The sequence below is a fragment of the Salvelinus alpinus genome, chromosome 11 (genome assembly GCF_045679555.1).
Source record: "Salvelinus alpinus chromosome 11, SLU_Salpinus.1, whole genome shotgun sequence".
Lineage (NCBI taxonomy): Eukaryota > Metazoa > Chordata > Actinopteri > Salmoniformes > Salmonidae > Salvelinus > Salvelinus alpinus.
Genome location: NC_092096.1, coordinates 56,984,053 through 56,998,933, shown reverse-complemented (window position 1 = coordinate 56,998,933; position 14,881 = coordinate 56,984,053). Strand labels below are relative to the sequence as shown.

Sequence of the window (14,881 nt, the reverse complement as noted above, 5' to 3'; positions counted from 1 at the left end):
AAGCACACCCTTCTCATTGACCTGTGGTGAGTTATTCACAATTTTAGATGAACAAATAAGGTTTTATATGTAAGATGGCTAAATAAAGAGCAGAATTATTGATTATTATTATATTATTATTTGTGCCCTGGTCCTATAAGAGTTCTTTGTCACTTCCCAAGAGCCAGGTTGTGACAAAAACTCACACTCATTCTTATGTTTAATAAATGTATCATATAGTATGTGTGTGGCAGGCCTACAATGATGGCAACAAAAAATAACATTTCAGAGTGCTCCGACCCTGGTGCTAGAGGGGGTACGCAGCTGGAGGTTGAATGTTTGAAGGGGTACGGGACTATAAAACGTTTGGGAACCACTGATATAGCCTATAGGTATTGGATAAAGGCACAATCATTTGGGCATTTTTTGGGCTTGGACTCATTGCATTTCCTTATTGTAGGGCTCATAAAATGTTTTTAATACATCAGGCTCATCAGGCTCAGGTAGCATCAGGTTAGAATTTTCATGCTGATCAAAGCTCTAATCAAATCCAAACATATTTATATGCTTTATAATGCTTATTATTGACACTTCCCGTTTTGACATACCGGGTACCCTCTCGAATGGAACATTTGTAAAATACTGGGAAATATTCAACCCTAGTGGGTCTGTATGATGGCCATTTTTATATCAGAAAATGTAGAGGGGAAAATGTCAACTATTCTCAGAACATAAATGGCTAGCCTATTTTTATTCGCTATAGAAATAACCCAACAACTTCCCCAACTCTGTTAAGACCACAGTATTTGGAGAGATATGCTTCTCCGCTAAGCACGCGTAAAAGCGCAGGAACTCTGAATGATAGCTATTCTGACACTGTTGAATAGTTCATTGCCTGTAAATAGGCCTACACCTTATCACCAAGCTCTCCTAAAAAAACATTAAGAACATATTGGTCTTGAGTGTTAGTGGATTCGTACGTTAATATGAGAGGCTTTCGGTTTTTTTTTTAACAGACTGCGCCTCCGTTCTTTACATGTGTGTTAAATAATGTGTGCATTTTGGAATCGTCAACTTTTCTGAGAGGGATGTTGGTGCTTGCAGAAGCCATATCCTCAGCATTTACGTTTTACATGTATTTCTATAGTGAATAAAAATGACTACTTTGTTCGGAAATAGATTACATTTCCTTAGATAAAATGCCTATTATTCTCATATAATCTTGATAACAGACAATTAAATATGATTCATGTTGATAGCTAATTTCCTTAAGATATGTGCATTAGGCTAAATTGTAGGTTGCTGATGAGAATAATTGCAGGCAAACATTTCCGTTGAGTCAATCCATATGGTTGGAAATTTATTTTGGACTAATTGGATAATGTATTAGTATTCACACATGACAATTAATTCACACATGGTGTGAGAAGGTGCAATATCGCCCTCTTGAGGTCTAGATGATCGAAATGCGGTGTAGAAAAAAAACTCGCCAAACAAAAAAGTGGGTATATGGGCATATACCTATAGTCCCATACACCACTGTGTGTGTATGCAAGCCTTTTTGTCACTTTAATTACAAATAAAGCTAGTAAGAAAACTGGTCACCTTGCAAAATATGTAAATGTGTGTGAATGTATTCTTTGAATGTGTGTTTACTGTAGTTATTCTTTCAACAGAACAACGAAATGCCTGGTTCCGCTGTGGCTGGTGGCACAATGCAATTCTCCCCAAAATGACGCACACGTTCAACGAACCAATGGCGTAGAGGTCAACATTACACAAGCGGGAGTTAGTCCCTTCTGATGTAAGATTTTTTTTTGCAAGACAAAACCAACTTGTGCGCTGCTGCCTCGGTACCGTAACTTGAATGAAGTTGTCCTACTCTGATCTCCAAGTTCTCAGTTTCAAAAGGATTCAAAGTTGCATAGCCTACTTGTGGAAGACCCTTTTCGATTCCAACCGATATGACAGGCAAGTGCACTAACAATAGAGAGACCGCTATCTTTTATTGCCAACAGTATTTTAAACACAGAGTAAGGCAATCCTAAATATGACAGACAGAGTTAAAAGCATTACGTTTGTAAGTTTGTGTTGATTTTATTTATTCTGTGTCCTACTCATATCCCAGGCACAGACAACGCAAAAGTCAAGGAGCTCGTTTTAAAGTGCATGCTTGCACGGGAAATGGCATATTGCCCCTACAGCCGGTTCCCGGTCGGTGCCGCCATATTGACAGCAGATGGCGCTATAATTACGGGTAATATCTTAGTCAAGGAGCTTAGATATTACTGACTGATGTCATTTTTATTCTCTCAACAGCACATTTGACATTTTATGCTAATTGCAGTAAAATTGATTTTGACATGGAATATGTTGTCCTTTGTGTGTGGTTGTTTGTGTAATAGGTTGCAATGTGGAAAATGCCTCTTTTGGCCTCACAGTATGTGCTGAGCGAACAGCAATACAGAGAGCCATAGCAGAGGGACACAGGAAATTCAGTGCTATCGCTGTTACATGGTGAGATACTGGCCCAGTAGCCCTCCGTAATCATACCTTCTAAATTACTTCTATGACTGGTGAGACTGAACATATTGAATTGTCTATAACCATGATCTCTAATAACCAGGCTAACCATGTCTCTGGCTATCTCTGTTTTTTTTCTTCTTTCTTTCTCTCTCTCTCTCTCTCTCTCTCTCTCTCTCTCTCTCTCTCTCAATTCAAATTCCATTTAATTACATTTTCAATTTAAGGGGCTTTATTGGAATGTGAAACATATGTTTACATTGCCAAAGCAAGTTCTCTGTGTGTGTGTGTGTGTGTGTGTGTGTGTGTGTGTGTGTGTGTGTGTGTGTGTGTGTGTGTGTGTGTGTGTGTGTGTGTGTGTGTGTGTGTGTGTGTGTGTGTGTGTGTGTGTGTTCTGTAGTGACATCAAAGATAGTTTTGTGGGACCTTGTGGAGCTTGTCGGCAGGTGCTCATTGAGGTAAGGTCACCACTGATATTTCACAGAACAAAATACACTGCTCAAAAAAATAAAGGGAACACTTAAACAACACAATGTAACTCCAAGTCAATCACACTTCTGTGAAATCAAACTGTCCACTTAGGAAGCAACACTGATTGACAATAAATGTCACATGCTGTTGTGCAAATGGAATAGACAAAAGGTGGAAATTATAGGCAATTAGCAAGACACCCCCAAAAAAGGAGTGATTCTGCAGGTGGTGACCACAGACCACTTCTCAGTTCCTATGCTTCCTGGCTGATGTTTTGGTCACTTTTGAATGCTGGCGGTGCTCTCACTCTAGTGGTAGCATGAGACGGAGTCTACAACCCACACAAGTGGCTCAGGTAGTGCAGTTCATCCAGGATGGCACATCAATGCGAGCTGTGGCAAAAAGGTTTGCTGTGTCTGTCAGCGTAGTGTCCAGAGCATGGAGGCGCTACCAGGAGACAGGCCAGTACATCAGGAGACGTCGAGGAGGCCGTAGGAGGGCAACAACCCAGCAGCAGGACCGCTACCTCCGCCTTTGTGCAAGGAGGTGCACTGCCAGCGCCCTGCAAAATGACCTCCAGCAGGCCACAAATGTGCATGTGTCTGCTCAAACGGTCAGAAACAGACTCCATGAGGGTGGTATGAGGGCCCGACGTCCACAGGTGGGGGTTGTGCTTACAGCCCAACACCGTGCAGGACGTTTGGCATTTGCCAGAGAACACCAAGATTGGCAAATTCGCCACTGGCGCCCTGTGCTCTTCACAGATGAAAGCAGGTTCCCACTGAGCACATGTGACAGACGTGACAGAGTCTGGAGACGCCGTGGAGAACGTTCTTCTGCCTGCAACATCCTCCAGCATGACCGGTTTGGCGATGGGTCAGTCATGGTGTGGGGTGACATTTCTTTGTGGGGCCGCACAGCCCTCCATGTGCTCGCCAGAGGTAGCCTGACTGCCATTAGGTACCGAGATGAGATCCTCAGACCCCTTGTGAGACCATATGCTGACACATGCACATTTGTGGCCTGCTGGAGGTCATTTTGCAGGGCGCTGGCAGTGCACCTCCTTGCACAAAGGCGGAGGTAGCGGTCCTGCTGCTGGGTTGTAGCCCTCTTACGGCCTCCTCCACGTCTCCTGATGTACTGGCCTGTCTCCTGGTAGCGCCTCCATGCTCTGGACACTACGCTGACAGACACAGCAAACCTTTTTGCCACAGCTCGCATTGATGTGCCATCCTGGATGAACTGCACTACCTGAGCCACTTGTGTGGGTTGTAGACTCCGTCTCATGCTACCACTAGAGTGAGAGCACCGCCAGCATTCAAAAGTGACCAAAACATCAGCCAGGAAGCAGGAACTGAGAAGTGGTCTGTGGTCACCACCTGCAGAATCACTCCTTTTTTGGGGGTGTCTTGCTAATTGCCTATAATTTCCACCTTTTGTCTATTCCATTTGCACAACAGCATGTGACATTTATTGTCAATCAGTGTTGCTTCCTAAGTGGACAGTTTGATTTCACAGAAGTGTGATTGACTTGGAGTTACATTGTGTTGTTTAAGTGTTCCCTTTATTTTTTTGAGCAGTGTATAATAATATATCCACAGGCAGCAGGCAAGGATTATGTTTGTACACAATGTGCCTCTAAATCTTTATAAAAATTGTACTACTTTCATATAGAGTTACATAATATATATATAGATATGTAATTGTCAACTGTGTTATAAGTCACTCTCTCTCTCACTCTTTCTCTCTCTCCGCAGTTTGGAACAGATTGGGTTGTGTACTTGACTAAGCCAGATGGATCATACAAAGAAACCAGCCTCAAAGAACTGCTCCCTCTAGCTTTCTCGCCAGCCCACCTAGGACATTAACTGACACAGCCATGGACATAGCCATAGTTAGCCTACACAGTTACAGTAATTCACACAGTATAGATATGATATTTCACATTCAAAATACTTATTCTCGCCACGTTCCATTTAGATGTAGTGGTACAGCCAGGCAGAATTTATTTCAAGTACCATTAAAATGACTGTTTGCATTAAATAAAACCATATGATTTTAATGTTTGTGTGTATTCATTTATTATTGTAGTTGTATATGATTTAGCAAAAACGTCTTCCATTGGAAACATGGAAATAATATAATGTTTGCTAAAATTATATGGCTAGCTAGGGGCTCCCGAGTGGCGCAGCAGTCTAAGGCACTACATCTCAGTGCTAGAGGTGTCACTACAGACCCTGGTTTGATTCCAGGCTGTATCACAACTGACCATGATTGGGAATCCCATAGGGCGGTGCACATTTGCCTCAGTGTCATCCGGGTTAGGGTTTGGCAGGGGTAGGTCATCATTGTAAATAAGAATTTGTTCTTAACTGACTTGTCTAGTTAAAGGTAAAAAAAAAAAAAAAATGCTTGCCACGTGGTAAAAGTGGGAGTTTCCAGTCACTTACTTCCGGAAACATGGCTAGGTCGAAAATATACAGTATTTTCAACCTAGAAACTTGGATGCTGTTGTCACGTGCTAAAAGTGGGCATTTCCAGTCCGTTACTTCCGGAAACATGGAGGCTGTTGTGAGTGAATTGGTAGCACCCGAAGACCTTTTGGTAAATTTACGTTTTATAATTCTCTTGATTTATAACAAAGCTGTATCATGTTTAGACACAACGGTGTCGGAGACACCCAGCTTTCCAGATACACTCGTTAATATGTGATCAAACGTTTACAACAGTTAAGGTGTAGAAGTGAAACATGCTAGCTAACGTTATCTAGCCATATTGCTAGTAGCTAGCTAGCTACAGTAACGTTAGCTGTCATTCCTTACACATAATCACTAACACTAGCTGCGTTCTGTTGGGTCGTTTTGCCTAACTACACAGTATACAGATATGTATGAAGCCTTTTGATTGATAGTTCAATCCAACGAAAAGTTTAAAAGCCAAGTGTTGAGCGCATTGTTGTGTTTTTCATATTGCATCTTGAATGCTGTTCGACCAACATTAGTTAGCTTGCACAACACGCGTTTTTTATTTTTTTTATTTCACCTTTATTTAACCAGGTAGGCTAGTTGAGAACAAGTTCTCATTTACAACTGCGACCTGGCCAAGATAAAGCAAAGCAGTTCGACACATACAACAACAGAGTTACACATGGAATAAACAAACATACAGTCAATAAAACAGTAGAAAAAGTCTATATACAGTGTGTGCAAATGAGGTAGGATAAGGGAGGTAAGGCAATAAATAAGCCATGGTGGCGAAGTAATTAGAATATAGCAATGAAACACTGGAATGGTAGATGTGCAGAAGATGAATGTGCAAGTAGAGATACTGTGGTGCAAAGGAGCAAGATAAATAAATACAGTATGGGGATGAGGTAGTTGGATGGGATATTTACAGATGGGCTATGTACAGGTGCAGTGATCTGTGAGCTGCTCTGACAGCTGGTGCTTAAAGCTAGTGAGGGAGGTATGAGTCTCCAGCTTCAGTGATTTTTGCAGTTTGTTCCAGTCATTGGCAGCAGAGAACTGGAAGGAAAGGCGGCCAAAGGAAGAATTGGCTTTGGGGGTGACCAGTGAGATACACCCGTGCTACGGGTGGGTGTTGTTATCGTGACCAGTGAGCTGAGATAAGGCAGAGATTTACCTAGCAAAGACTTATAGATGACCTGTAGCCAGTGGGTCTGGCGATAAATATGTAGCAAGGGCCAGCCGACTAGAGCATACAGGTCGCAGTGATATCACGCTTGACCATGATACAGCATTAATGTAGCTACTGTACTGTCAACATCAAACTTCCATTACTAAAGGTCTCGGATTAATATTTTTATTTTATTATTATGACAGGAATACAGTCTTGGAATATGCTACAACAATTGAGATTGTTTATTATCACTGCCTTCAGTAAATTCACCAGTAAAGACTATCAACACCCTGAACCCACTAAAGGTACCCATATTTGTTCTGTTTTCTGACCATCAGAAATTTGAGAAGAAGTACAACTCTGAATTGGTGAAGGGGGGCGTATCGAAGGAGACCAAGTTTGAATATGCATGGTGTCTGACCCGGAGCAAGTATTCAAGTGACATCAAGAAAGGAATCGTATTGCTGGAAGGTGGGTAGCCTACAGTAGTTCTGTACTCGGAAGACAATAAGATATCCTTACAAATGCCTCTCATAAAATAATGATGTACAGTGCCTTCGGAAAGTATTCAGACCCCTTGACCGTTTCCACATTTTGTTACATTACAGCCTTATTCTAAAATGGATTCAATAAATTAAAAATCCGCAGCAATCTACACTAGAGGTCGACCGATTATGATTTTTCAACGTCGATACCGATTATTGGAGAACAAAAAAAGCCGATACCGATTAATCGGCCGATTTAAAACATTTTTTAAAAAGTATTTATATATATACAGTGGGGAGAACAAGTATTTGATACACTGCCGATTTTGCAGGTTTTCCTACTTACAAAGCATGTAGAGGTCTGTAATTTTTATCATAGGTACACTTCAACTATGAGAGACGGAATCTAAAACAAAAATCCAGAAAATCACATTGTATGATTTTTAAGTAATTAATTTGCATTTTATTGCATGACATAAGTATTTGATACATCAGAAAAGCAGAACTTAATATTTGGTACAGAAACCTTTGTTTGCAATTACAGAGATCATACGTTTCCTGTAGTTCTTGACTAGGTTTGCACACACTGCAGCAGGGATTTTGGCCCACTCCTCCCTACAGATCTTCTCCAGATCCTTCAGGTTTCGGGGCTGTCGCTGGGCAATACGGACTTTCAGCTCCCTCCAAAGATTTTCTATTGGGTTCAGGTCTGGAGACTGGCTAGGCCACTCCAGGACCTTGAGATGCTTCTTACGGAGCCACTCCTTAGTTGCCATGGCTGTGTGTTTCGTGTCGTTGTCATGCTGGAAGACCCAGCCACGACCCATCTTCAATGCTCTTACTGAGGGAAGGAGGTTGTTGGCCAAGATCTCGCGATACATGGCCCCATCCATCCTCCCCTCAATACGGTGCAGTCGTCCTGTCCTGTCCCCTTTGCAGAAAAGCATCCCCAAAGAATGATGTTTCCACCTCCATGCTTCACGGTTGGGATGGTGTTCTTGGGGTTGTACTCATACTTCTTCTTCCTCCAAACACGGCGAGTGGAGTTAGACCAAAAAGCTCTATTTTTGTCTCATCAGACCACATGACCTTCTCCCATTCCTCCTCTGGATCATCCAGATGGTCATTGGCAAACTTCAGACAGGCCTGGACATGCACTGGCTTAAGCAGGGGGACCTTGCGTGCGCTGCAGGATTTTAATCCATGACGGCGTAGTGTGTTACTAATGGTTTTCTTTGAGACTGTGGTCCCAGCTCTCTTCAGGTCATTGACCAGGTCCTGCCGTGTAGTTCTGGGCTGATCCCTCACCTTCCTCATGATCATTGATGCCCCACGAGGTGAAATCTTGCATGGAGCCCCAGACCGAGGGTGATTGACCGTCATCTTGAACTTCTTCCATTTTCTAATAATTGCGCCAACAGTTGTTTCCTTCTCACCAAGCTGCTTGCCTATTGTCCTGTAGCCCATCCCAGCCTTGTGCAGGTCTACAATTTTATCCCTGATGTCCTTACACAGCTCTCTGGTCTTGGCCATTGTGGAGAGGTTGGAATCTGTTTGATTGAGTGTGTGGACAGGTGTCTTTTATACAGGTAACGAGTTCAAACAGGTGCAGTTAATACAGGTAATGAGTGGAGAACAGGAGGGCTTCTAAAAGAAAAACTAACAGGTCTGTGAGAGCCGGAATTCTTACTGGTTGGTAGGTGATCAAATACTTATGTCATGCAATAAAATGCAAATTAATTATTTAAAAATCATACAATGTGATTTTCTGGATTTTTGTTTTAGATTCCATCTCTCACAGTTGAAGTGTACCTATGATAAAAATTACAGACCTCTACGTGCTTTGTAAGTAGGAAAACCTGCAAAATCTGCAGTGTATCAAATACTTGTTCTCCCCACTGTATATATCATACATACACACACATTTTTGTAATAATGACAATTGCAACAATACTGAATGAACAATGAACACTTTTATTTTAACTTAATATAATACATATATAAAATCAATTTAGTCTCAAATAACATGAGAATATATGTTAAAACGAACCACCAGCTTTCATGGGTCTTCGATATTCCCAGTTAAGAAGTTTTAGGTTGTAGTGCAGAAAGCAGAGCTTGTCTGCATGGTCCCCTGTCAGTGCTCCTCCGCGAAACACAGACCTTATTTGAAGTAGATCAAGACATTCTCTATGGAAGACATGAACGGTAAAATAACGAAGGAACCCCTTTCAAGTTCAGCCGCAAGTTATTACAGGAACTATAACCCGTCGACTATTTCTCTCTAAACCATATACCTTTGACTAATCCGGAAACTATCACCTCGAAAACAAAACGTTTATTCCTTTCCGTATTTTATCTAACAGGTGGCATCCATGAGTCTAAATATTCCTGTTACATTGCACAACCTTCAATGTTATGTCATAATTACGTAAAGTTCTGGCAAAGTAGTTCGCAAAGAGCCAGGCGGCCCAAACTGTTGCATATACCCTGACTCTGCGTGCAATGAACGCAAGAGAAATGACACAATTTCACCTGGTTAATATTGCCTGCTAACCTGGATTTCTTTTAGCTAAATATGCAGGTTTAAAAATATATACTTGTGTATTGATTTTAAGAAAGTCATTGATGTTTATGGTTAAGTACACATTGGAGCAATGACAGTCATTGATTGATTGTTTTTTATAAGATAAGTTTAATGCTAGCTAGCAACTTACCTTAGGTTACTGCATTCGCGTAACAGGCAGGCTCCTCGTGGAGTGCAATGTAATCAGGTGTTAGAGCATTGGACTAGTTAACTGTAAGGTTGCAAGATTGGATCCCCCAGAGCTGACAAGGTTAAAAATCTGTCGTTCCACCCCGTTCCTAGGCCGTCATTGAAAATAAGAATGTGTTCTTAACTGACTTGCCTAGTTAAATAAAGATTAAATAAAGGTGTAAAAAAAAATATAATAATAATTTAAAAATCGGCAAATCGGGGCCCAACAATACTGATTTTCGATTGTTATGAAAACTTGAAATCGGCCCTAATTAATCGGCCATTCCGATTAATCGGTCGATCTCTAATCTACACACAATACCCCATAATGACGAAACAAAAACAGTTTTTTAGACATGTATGCACATGTATAAAAAACAGAAAAGCCTTATTTACAGAAGTATTCGAACCCTTTGCGATGAGACTCGAAATTGAGTTGAGGTGCATCCTGTTTCCATTATTCTTGAGATGTTTATATAATTTCCCACAGTTGACAGTGCATGATTGAGAAAAAACAAAGCCATGAGGTCGAAGGAATTGTCCGTAGAGCTCCTGGACAGGATTGTGTCGAGGCACAGATTTATGTATTTATTTTATTGAGCCTTTTATTTAACTAGGCAAGTCAGTTAAGAACAAATTCTTATTTACAATGATGGCCTACCCAGATCTGGAGAAAGGTACAAAAACATTTCTGCAGCATTGAAGGTCCCTGAGAACACAGTGGCTTCCATCATTCCTAAATGGAAGAAGTTTGGAACCACCAACACTCTTCCTAGAGCTGGTCAAACTGAGCAATCGGGGGAGAAGGGCCTTGGTCAGGGAGGTGACCAAGAACCCAATCTCTGCACCACTCCACCAATCAGGCCTTTACGGTAGAGTGGCCAGACGGAAGCCCTCCTCAGTAAAATGCATATGACAGCCCGCATGGAGTTTGCAGAAAGGCACGTAAAGACTCTCAGACCATGAGAAACAAGATTCTCTGGTCTAATGAAACCAAGATTGAAATCTTTGGCCTGAATGCCAAGCGTAAATTCTGAAGGAAACCTGGCACCATCCCTACTGTGAAACATGGTGGTGTCAGCATCATGCTGTGGGGATGTCTTTCAGTGGCAGGGACTGGAAGACTAGTCAGGATCGAGGCAAAGATGAACGGAGCAACGTACATGATGAAAACCTACTCCAGAGCGCTCAGGACCTCAGACTGGGGCGAAGGTTCACCTTCCAACAGGAAGACGACCCTAAGCACACAGCCAAACAACGCAGGAGTGGCATCGGGACAGGTCTCTGAATGTCCTTGAGTGGCCCAGCCAGAGCCCGGACTTGAACCCGATTTGAACATCTCTGGAGCGACCTGACAATAGCTGTGCGGTGACGCTCCCCATCCAAGGCTGTAATCGATGCCAAAGGTGCTTGAATAAAGTACAGAGTAAAGGGTCTGAATACTTGTGAAAATGTAATATTTCAGTTTTATTTTTATATTTTTTATACATGAGCAAAAAAATCTAAACCTGTTTTTGCTTTGTCATTATTGGTATTGTGTGTAGATTGATGAGGAGGGAGGAAACTATTTTAAAAAAACAATACCTAACGTATCAAAATGTGGAAAAAGTCGAGGTCTGAATACTTTCCGAAGGCCCTGTATATAAGTGATTGGATCTTTTTGGAATGAAATGCTGACATAGTGCAACGTAAAGTGCATTGGCCTACTTAAACTTTTAGGGATAGGGGGCAGCATTTTCACTTTGGATGAATAGCGTGCCCAGAGTGAACTGCCTCCTACTCTTATTACTATTGGATAGAAAACACTCTGAAGTTTCTAAAACTGTTTGAATGATGTCTGTGAGTATAACATAACTCATATGGCAGGCAAAAACCTGAGAAAAAATCCAAACAGGAAGTGGGAATTCTGAGGCTGGTCGATTTTCAACTCATCGCCTATTGAAATCCCAGTGGGATAAGGATCTGTTTGCACTTCCTACGGCTTCCACTAGATGTCAACAGTCTGTAGAATGTTGAATGAAGCTTCTACTGTGATGTTGAGCCGGATGGGAGCTGTTTGAGTCAGTGGTCTGGCAGAGAGCCAGGTCCTGGTCATGCGCATTCCACATGATATCGACTTGCGTTCCATTACTTCTATAGACACACAGGAATTCTCCAGTTGGAACGTTATTGGATATTTATGATAACAACATCCTAAAGATTGATTCTATACTTAGTTTGCCAAGTTTACTCGACCTGTAATATAACTTTTTGAAGTTTTCGTCCGAAGTTCGCCTGGACCTGCACGAGCGTTTGGATATGTGTACTAAACGTGCTAACAAAAGTAGCTATTCGGACATAAATAATGGACATTATCGGACAAAACAACAATTTATTGTGGAACTAGGATTCCTGGGAGTGCATTCTGATGAAGATCATCAAAGGTAAGGGAATATTTATAATGTAATTTTGTATTTCTGTTGACTCCAACATGGCGGAGAAATGTTGTTTCTATCTGAGCGCCGTCTCAGATTATTGCATGGTTTGCTTTTTCCGTAAAGTTTTTTTGAAATCTGACACAGAGGTTGCATTAAGAACAAGTTTATCTTTAATCATATGTAAAACATGTATCTTTCATCAGAGTTTATGATGAGTATTTCTGTTATTTGATGTGGCTCTCTGCAATTTCTCCGGATATTTTGGAGGCATTTCTGAACATGGCGCCAATGTAAACTGAGGTTTTTGGATATAAATATGCACATTATCGAACAAAACATACATGTATTGTGTAACATGATGTCCTATGAGTGTCATCTGATGAAGATCATCAAAGGCTAGTGATTCATTTTATCTCTTTCTGCTTTTTGTGACTCCTATCTTTGGCTGGGAAAATGGCTGTGTGTTTTTTGGACTTGGCGGTGATCTAACATAATCATATGTTGTGTTTTTGCTGTAAAGCATTTTTTAAATCGGACACGATGGGTAGATTAACAAGATGTTTATCTTTCATTTGCTGTATTGGACTTTTTCATGTGTGAAAGTTACATATTTCTAAAATATATATTTTTTGAATTTCCCACGCTGCCTTTTCAGCGGAATGTCGCCGAGGGGTTCCGCTAGCGGAACGTGTGTCCTAGAAAGGTTTTAACCCACCTATAATAATGTTACTGGGACTGTTGCTCAATTTGTTTTATAGAGCTGGTTAACAAGGGATCAAAGGACGATGCCAGAGACTTCCTGTTCTACCTAGCTGTGGCCAACTACAGACTTAAGGTGACATTCACTGTACTACTATTACTATTACTACTACTACTATTACCCCCCAGGTTTTAAGAGATAATTTATTGTAATGAAATAGATTACTCTGTCTCCCATCTCTGAGTTGATTGTGGAAGATATCATTGCACCTTTTACTCAATTGTATCTCTCTCTCTCTCTATCGCTCCATATATCATCACAGGATTATGAGAAAGCTCTGAAGTACATCCGCACTCTCCTGAAGAATGAACCTGGGAACAAGCAAGCCTTGGAGCTGGAAAAGCTCATAGACAAGGCTCTAAAAAAAGGTGAATGGCGAAGAACAGGGAGCATATATGAAGGCTGGATAGTTAGTTTTGAACAAATAGTTCTAATTTGAATAATTTCCTTGTCTCCTTCATGATCACTGATGTAGCAGGACATGACGGGTAGAAGATGGATAGGTGTAAGTAATAAGGGCAATGTTCATGTTTTGACATTCACTTTTTTCCACACAGATGGCTTGGTCGGCATGGCGATCGTCGGGGGAATCGGCCTGGGCGTGGCCGGATTAGCAGGCCTCATCGGATTGGCTGTGTCTAAGGGTCATGGTCCGAGGTCCTAATATGAAGTGTGGAGGGCCTTAGCTTTACTAACACACCTCAAAGAAAGACTGACGACAAGCATTCTCTTAACTTGTTCCCCATAACAAATTCAACTACGGTTGGAAATGGATGGTGTTTCCAAAGATGAGAAGATCACCCGATGAGCTTCCAAAAACATCTCACTCACATTGTCCATGGAATAATGTTTGGGGATTGGTTTCTGAAAGTAGCCTTAATTTCACTTAAATTGTCTTTGTATTTTAACAGGTGTTTTGATTCCAGTGAATTCGACATGTGTATATTCATACAGAAGTATATTGTGCCACATTTTTTTCTTCCATATTATACAGTGTAAATAAGGGTGATGAAATATGTAGCTGAATGGAATGGCATTTCTTGACTTACTGCCCTCAGTATGTTAGTTAGCAAGATGAATACCCAACTAATTTGTCTTTAATTTGCAGTGTAGAAGTCAAAATAACAGTATTTATCCACAATATAGCACCATTTACTCAAGTGATCGTAATAACAGGATACTAACATGATTATGATTGTTTTGTATCTGGTGTAATGTAATACATCAAAATACCAAGACTTATCAACTTTTTATTGTAAATGAATTCATTTAAAGTTGTTATGGTTCTTAATGTACACATTTGGAATGCACTATTGGAGATAAGATACATCATTGTCATCATAATCCTTGCAGATGTTCAGTGTAAACCAACCACACGTTTGGGTCACTGCATGCTTTGTTGTGTTTTGAATTGTTATAAATGATCAACAGGATGGAAGGAAATGAATAAAGGGCAGAGCTAGTATACACGCACAATGTTGGCAGACCCATCTCCCAGTCTGTTCAATCTATCAACGTCATTCTCTAAAGGGATCGTCTATTGATCGACCAAAGTACAGTTTGCACTCCTCAATCCTCCCTGACCTGCTCGTTGTTTTCACAAGTCTAACTCGCATTCTCTTTACTGTTGATGTGCATGTGCCAGGGTTGTGTTCATAATGCAAACTGTAGCAAAAGGTTTTGCAACAGAAAACAAAAACAAGCATTTCTTATTAGTTCAGGTAGCCTACTCCAGGTAGCCCTAGTTCATGTAGCTTCTCCCTGTTTCAGTCCATTTTCTTCTGTTTGGAGCGGGTCGAGAGTTTCAAGTTCCTTGGTTGTAAACATCACTAAGGACCTATCACGGTCC

At 41.1% G+C, this 14,881-nt stretch overlaps 2 protein-coding genes across 2 annotated transcripts; both read left to right on the top strand.

The window, feature by feature from the left end:
* Positions 1 to 1,653: 1,653 nt before the first annotated feature.
* On the top strand, positions 1,654 to 5,035 carry LOC139534530 (cytidine deaminase). The gene is made up of 5 exons (XM_071333726.1): positions 1,654 to 1,950; positions 2,108 to 2,236; positions 2,385 to 2,496; positions 2,903 to 2,960; positions 4,731 to 5,035. Exons 1-5 carry the CDS (start codon positions 1,944 to 1,946, stop codon positions 4,839 to 4,841), a joined length of 417 nt encoding a protein of 138 aa, XP_071189827.1. The 5' UTR covers positions 1,654 to 1,943; the 3' UTR covers positions 4,842 to 5,035.
* Positions 5,036 to 5,364: 329 nt separating this feature from the next.
* Positions 5,365 to 14,508, top strand: LOC139534529 (mitochondrial fission 1 protein-like). The gene is made up of 5 exons (XM_071333725.1): positions 5,365 to 5,577; positions 6,951 to 7,083; positions 13,031 to 13,107; positions 13,295 to 13,400; positions 13,590 to 14,508. The coding sequence occupies exons 1-5, from the start codon at positions 5,434 to 5,436 to the stop codon at positions 13,694 to 13,696; spliced, it is 567 nt and encodes a 188-aa protein (XP_071189826.1). The 5' UTR covers positions 5,365 to 5,433; the 3' UTR covers positions 13,697 to 14,508.
* The last annotated feature ends 373 nt before the right edge of the window (positions 14,509 to 14,881 follow it).

Excerpts from the sequence above, each read along its gene's own strand:
- LOC139534530 (XM_071333726.1), top strand. Across the intron at positions 2,237-2,384 it reads AGATGGCGCTATAATTACGG|GTTGCAATGTGGAAAATGCC; the intron begins GTAATATCTTAG and ends TTTGTGTAATAG. Across the intron at positions 2,497-2,902 it reads AGTGCTATCGCTGTTACATG|TGACATCAAAGATAGTTTTG; the intron begins GTGAGATACTGG and ends TGTGTTCTGTAG.
- LOC139534529 (XM_071333725.1), top strand. The coding sequence starts at position 5,434 with ATGGCTAGGTCGAAAATATACAGTATTTTCAACCTAGAAACTTGGATG. Across the intron at positions 7,084-13,030 it reads AGGAATCGTATTGCTGGAAG|AGCTGGTTAACAAGGGATCA; the intron begins GTGGGTAGCCTA and ends TTTGTTTTATAG. Across the intron at positions 13,401-13,589 it reads AGACAAGGCTCTAAAAAAAG|ATGGCTTGGTCGGCATGGCG; the intron begins GTGAATGGCGAA and ends TTTTCCACACAG.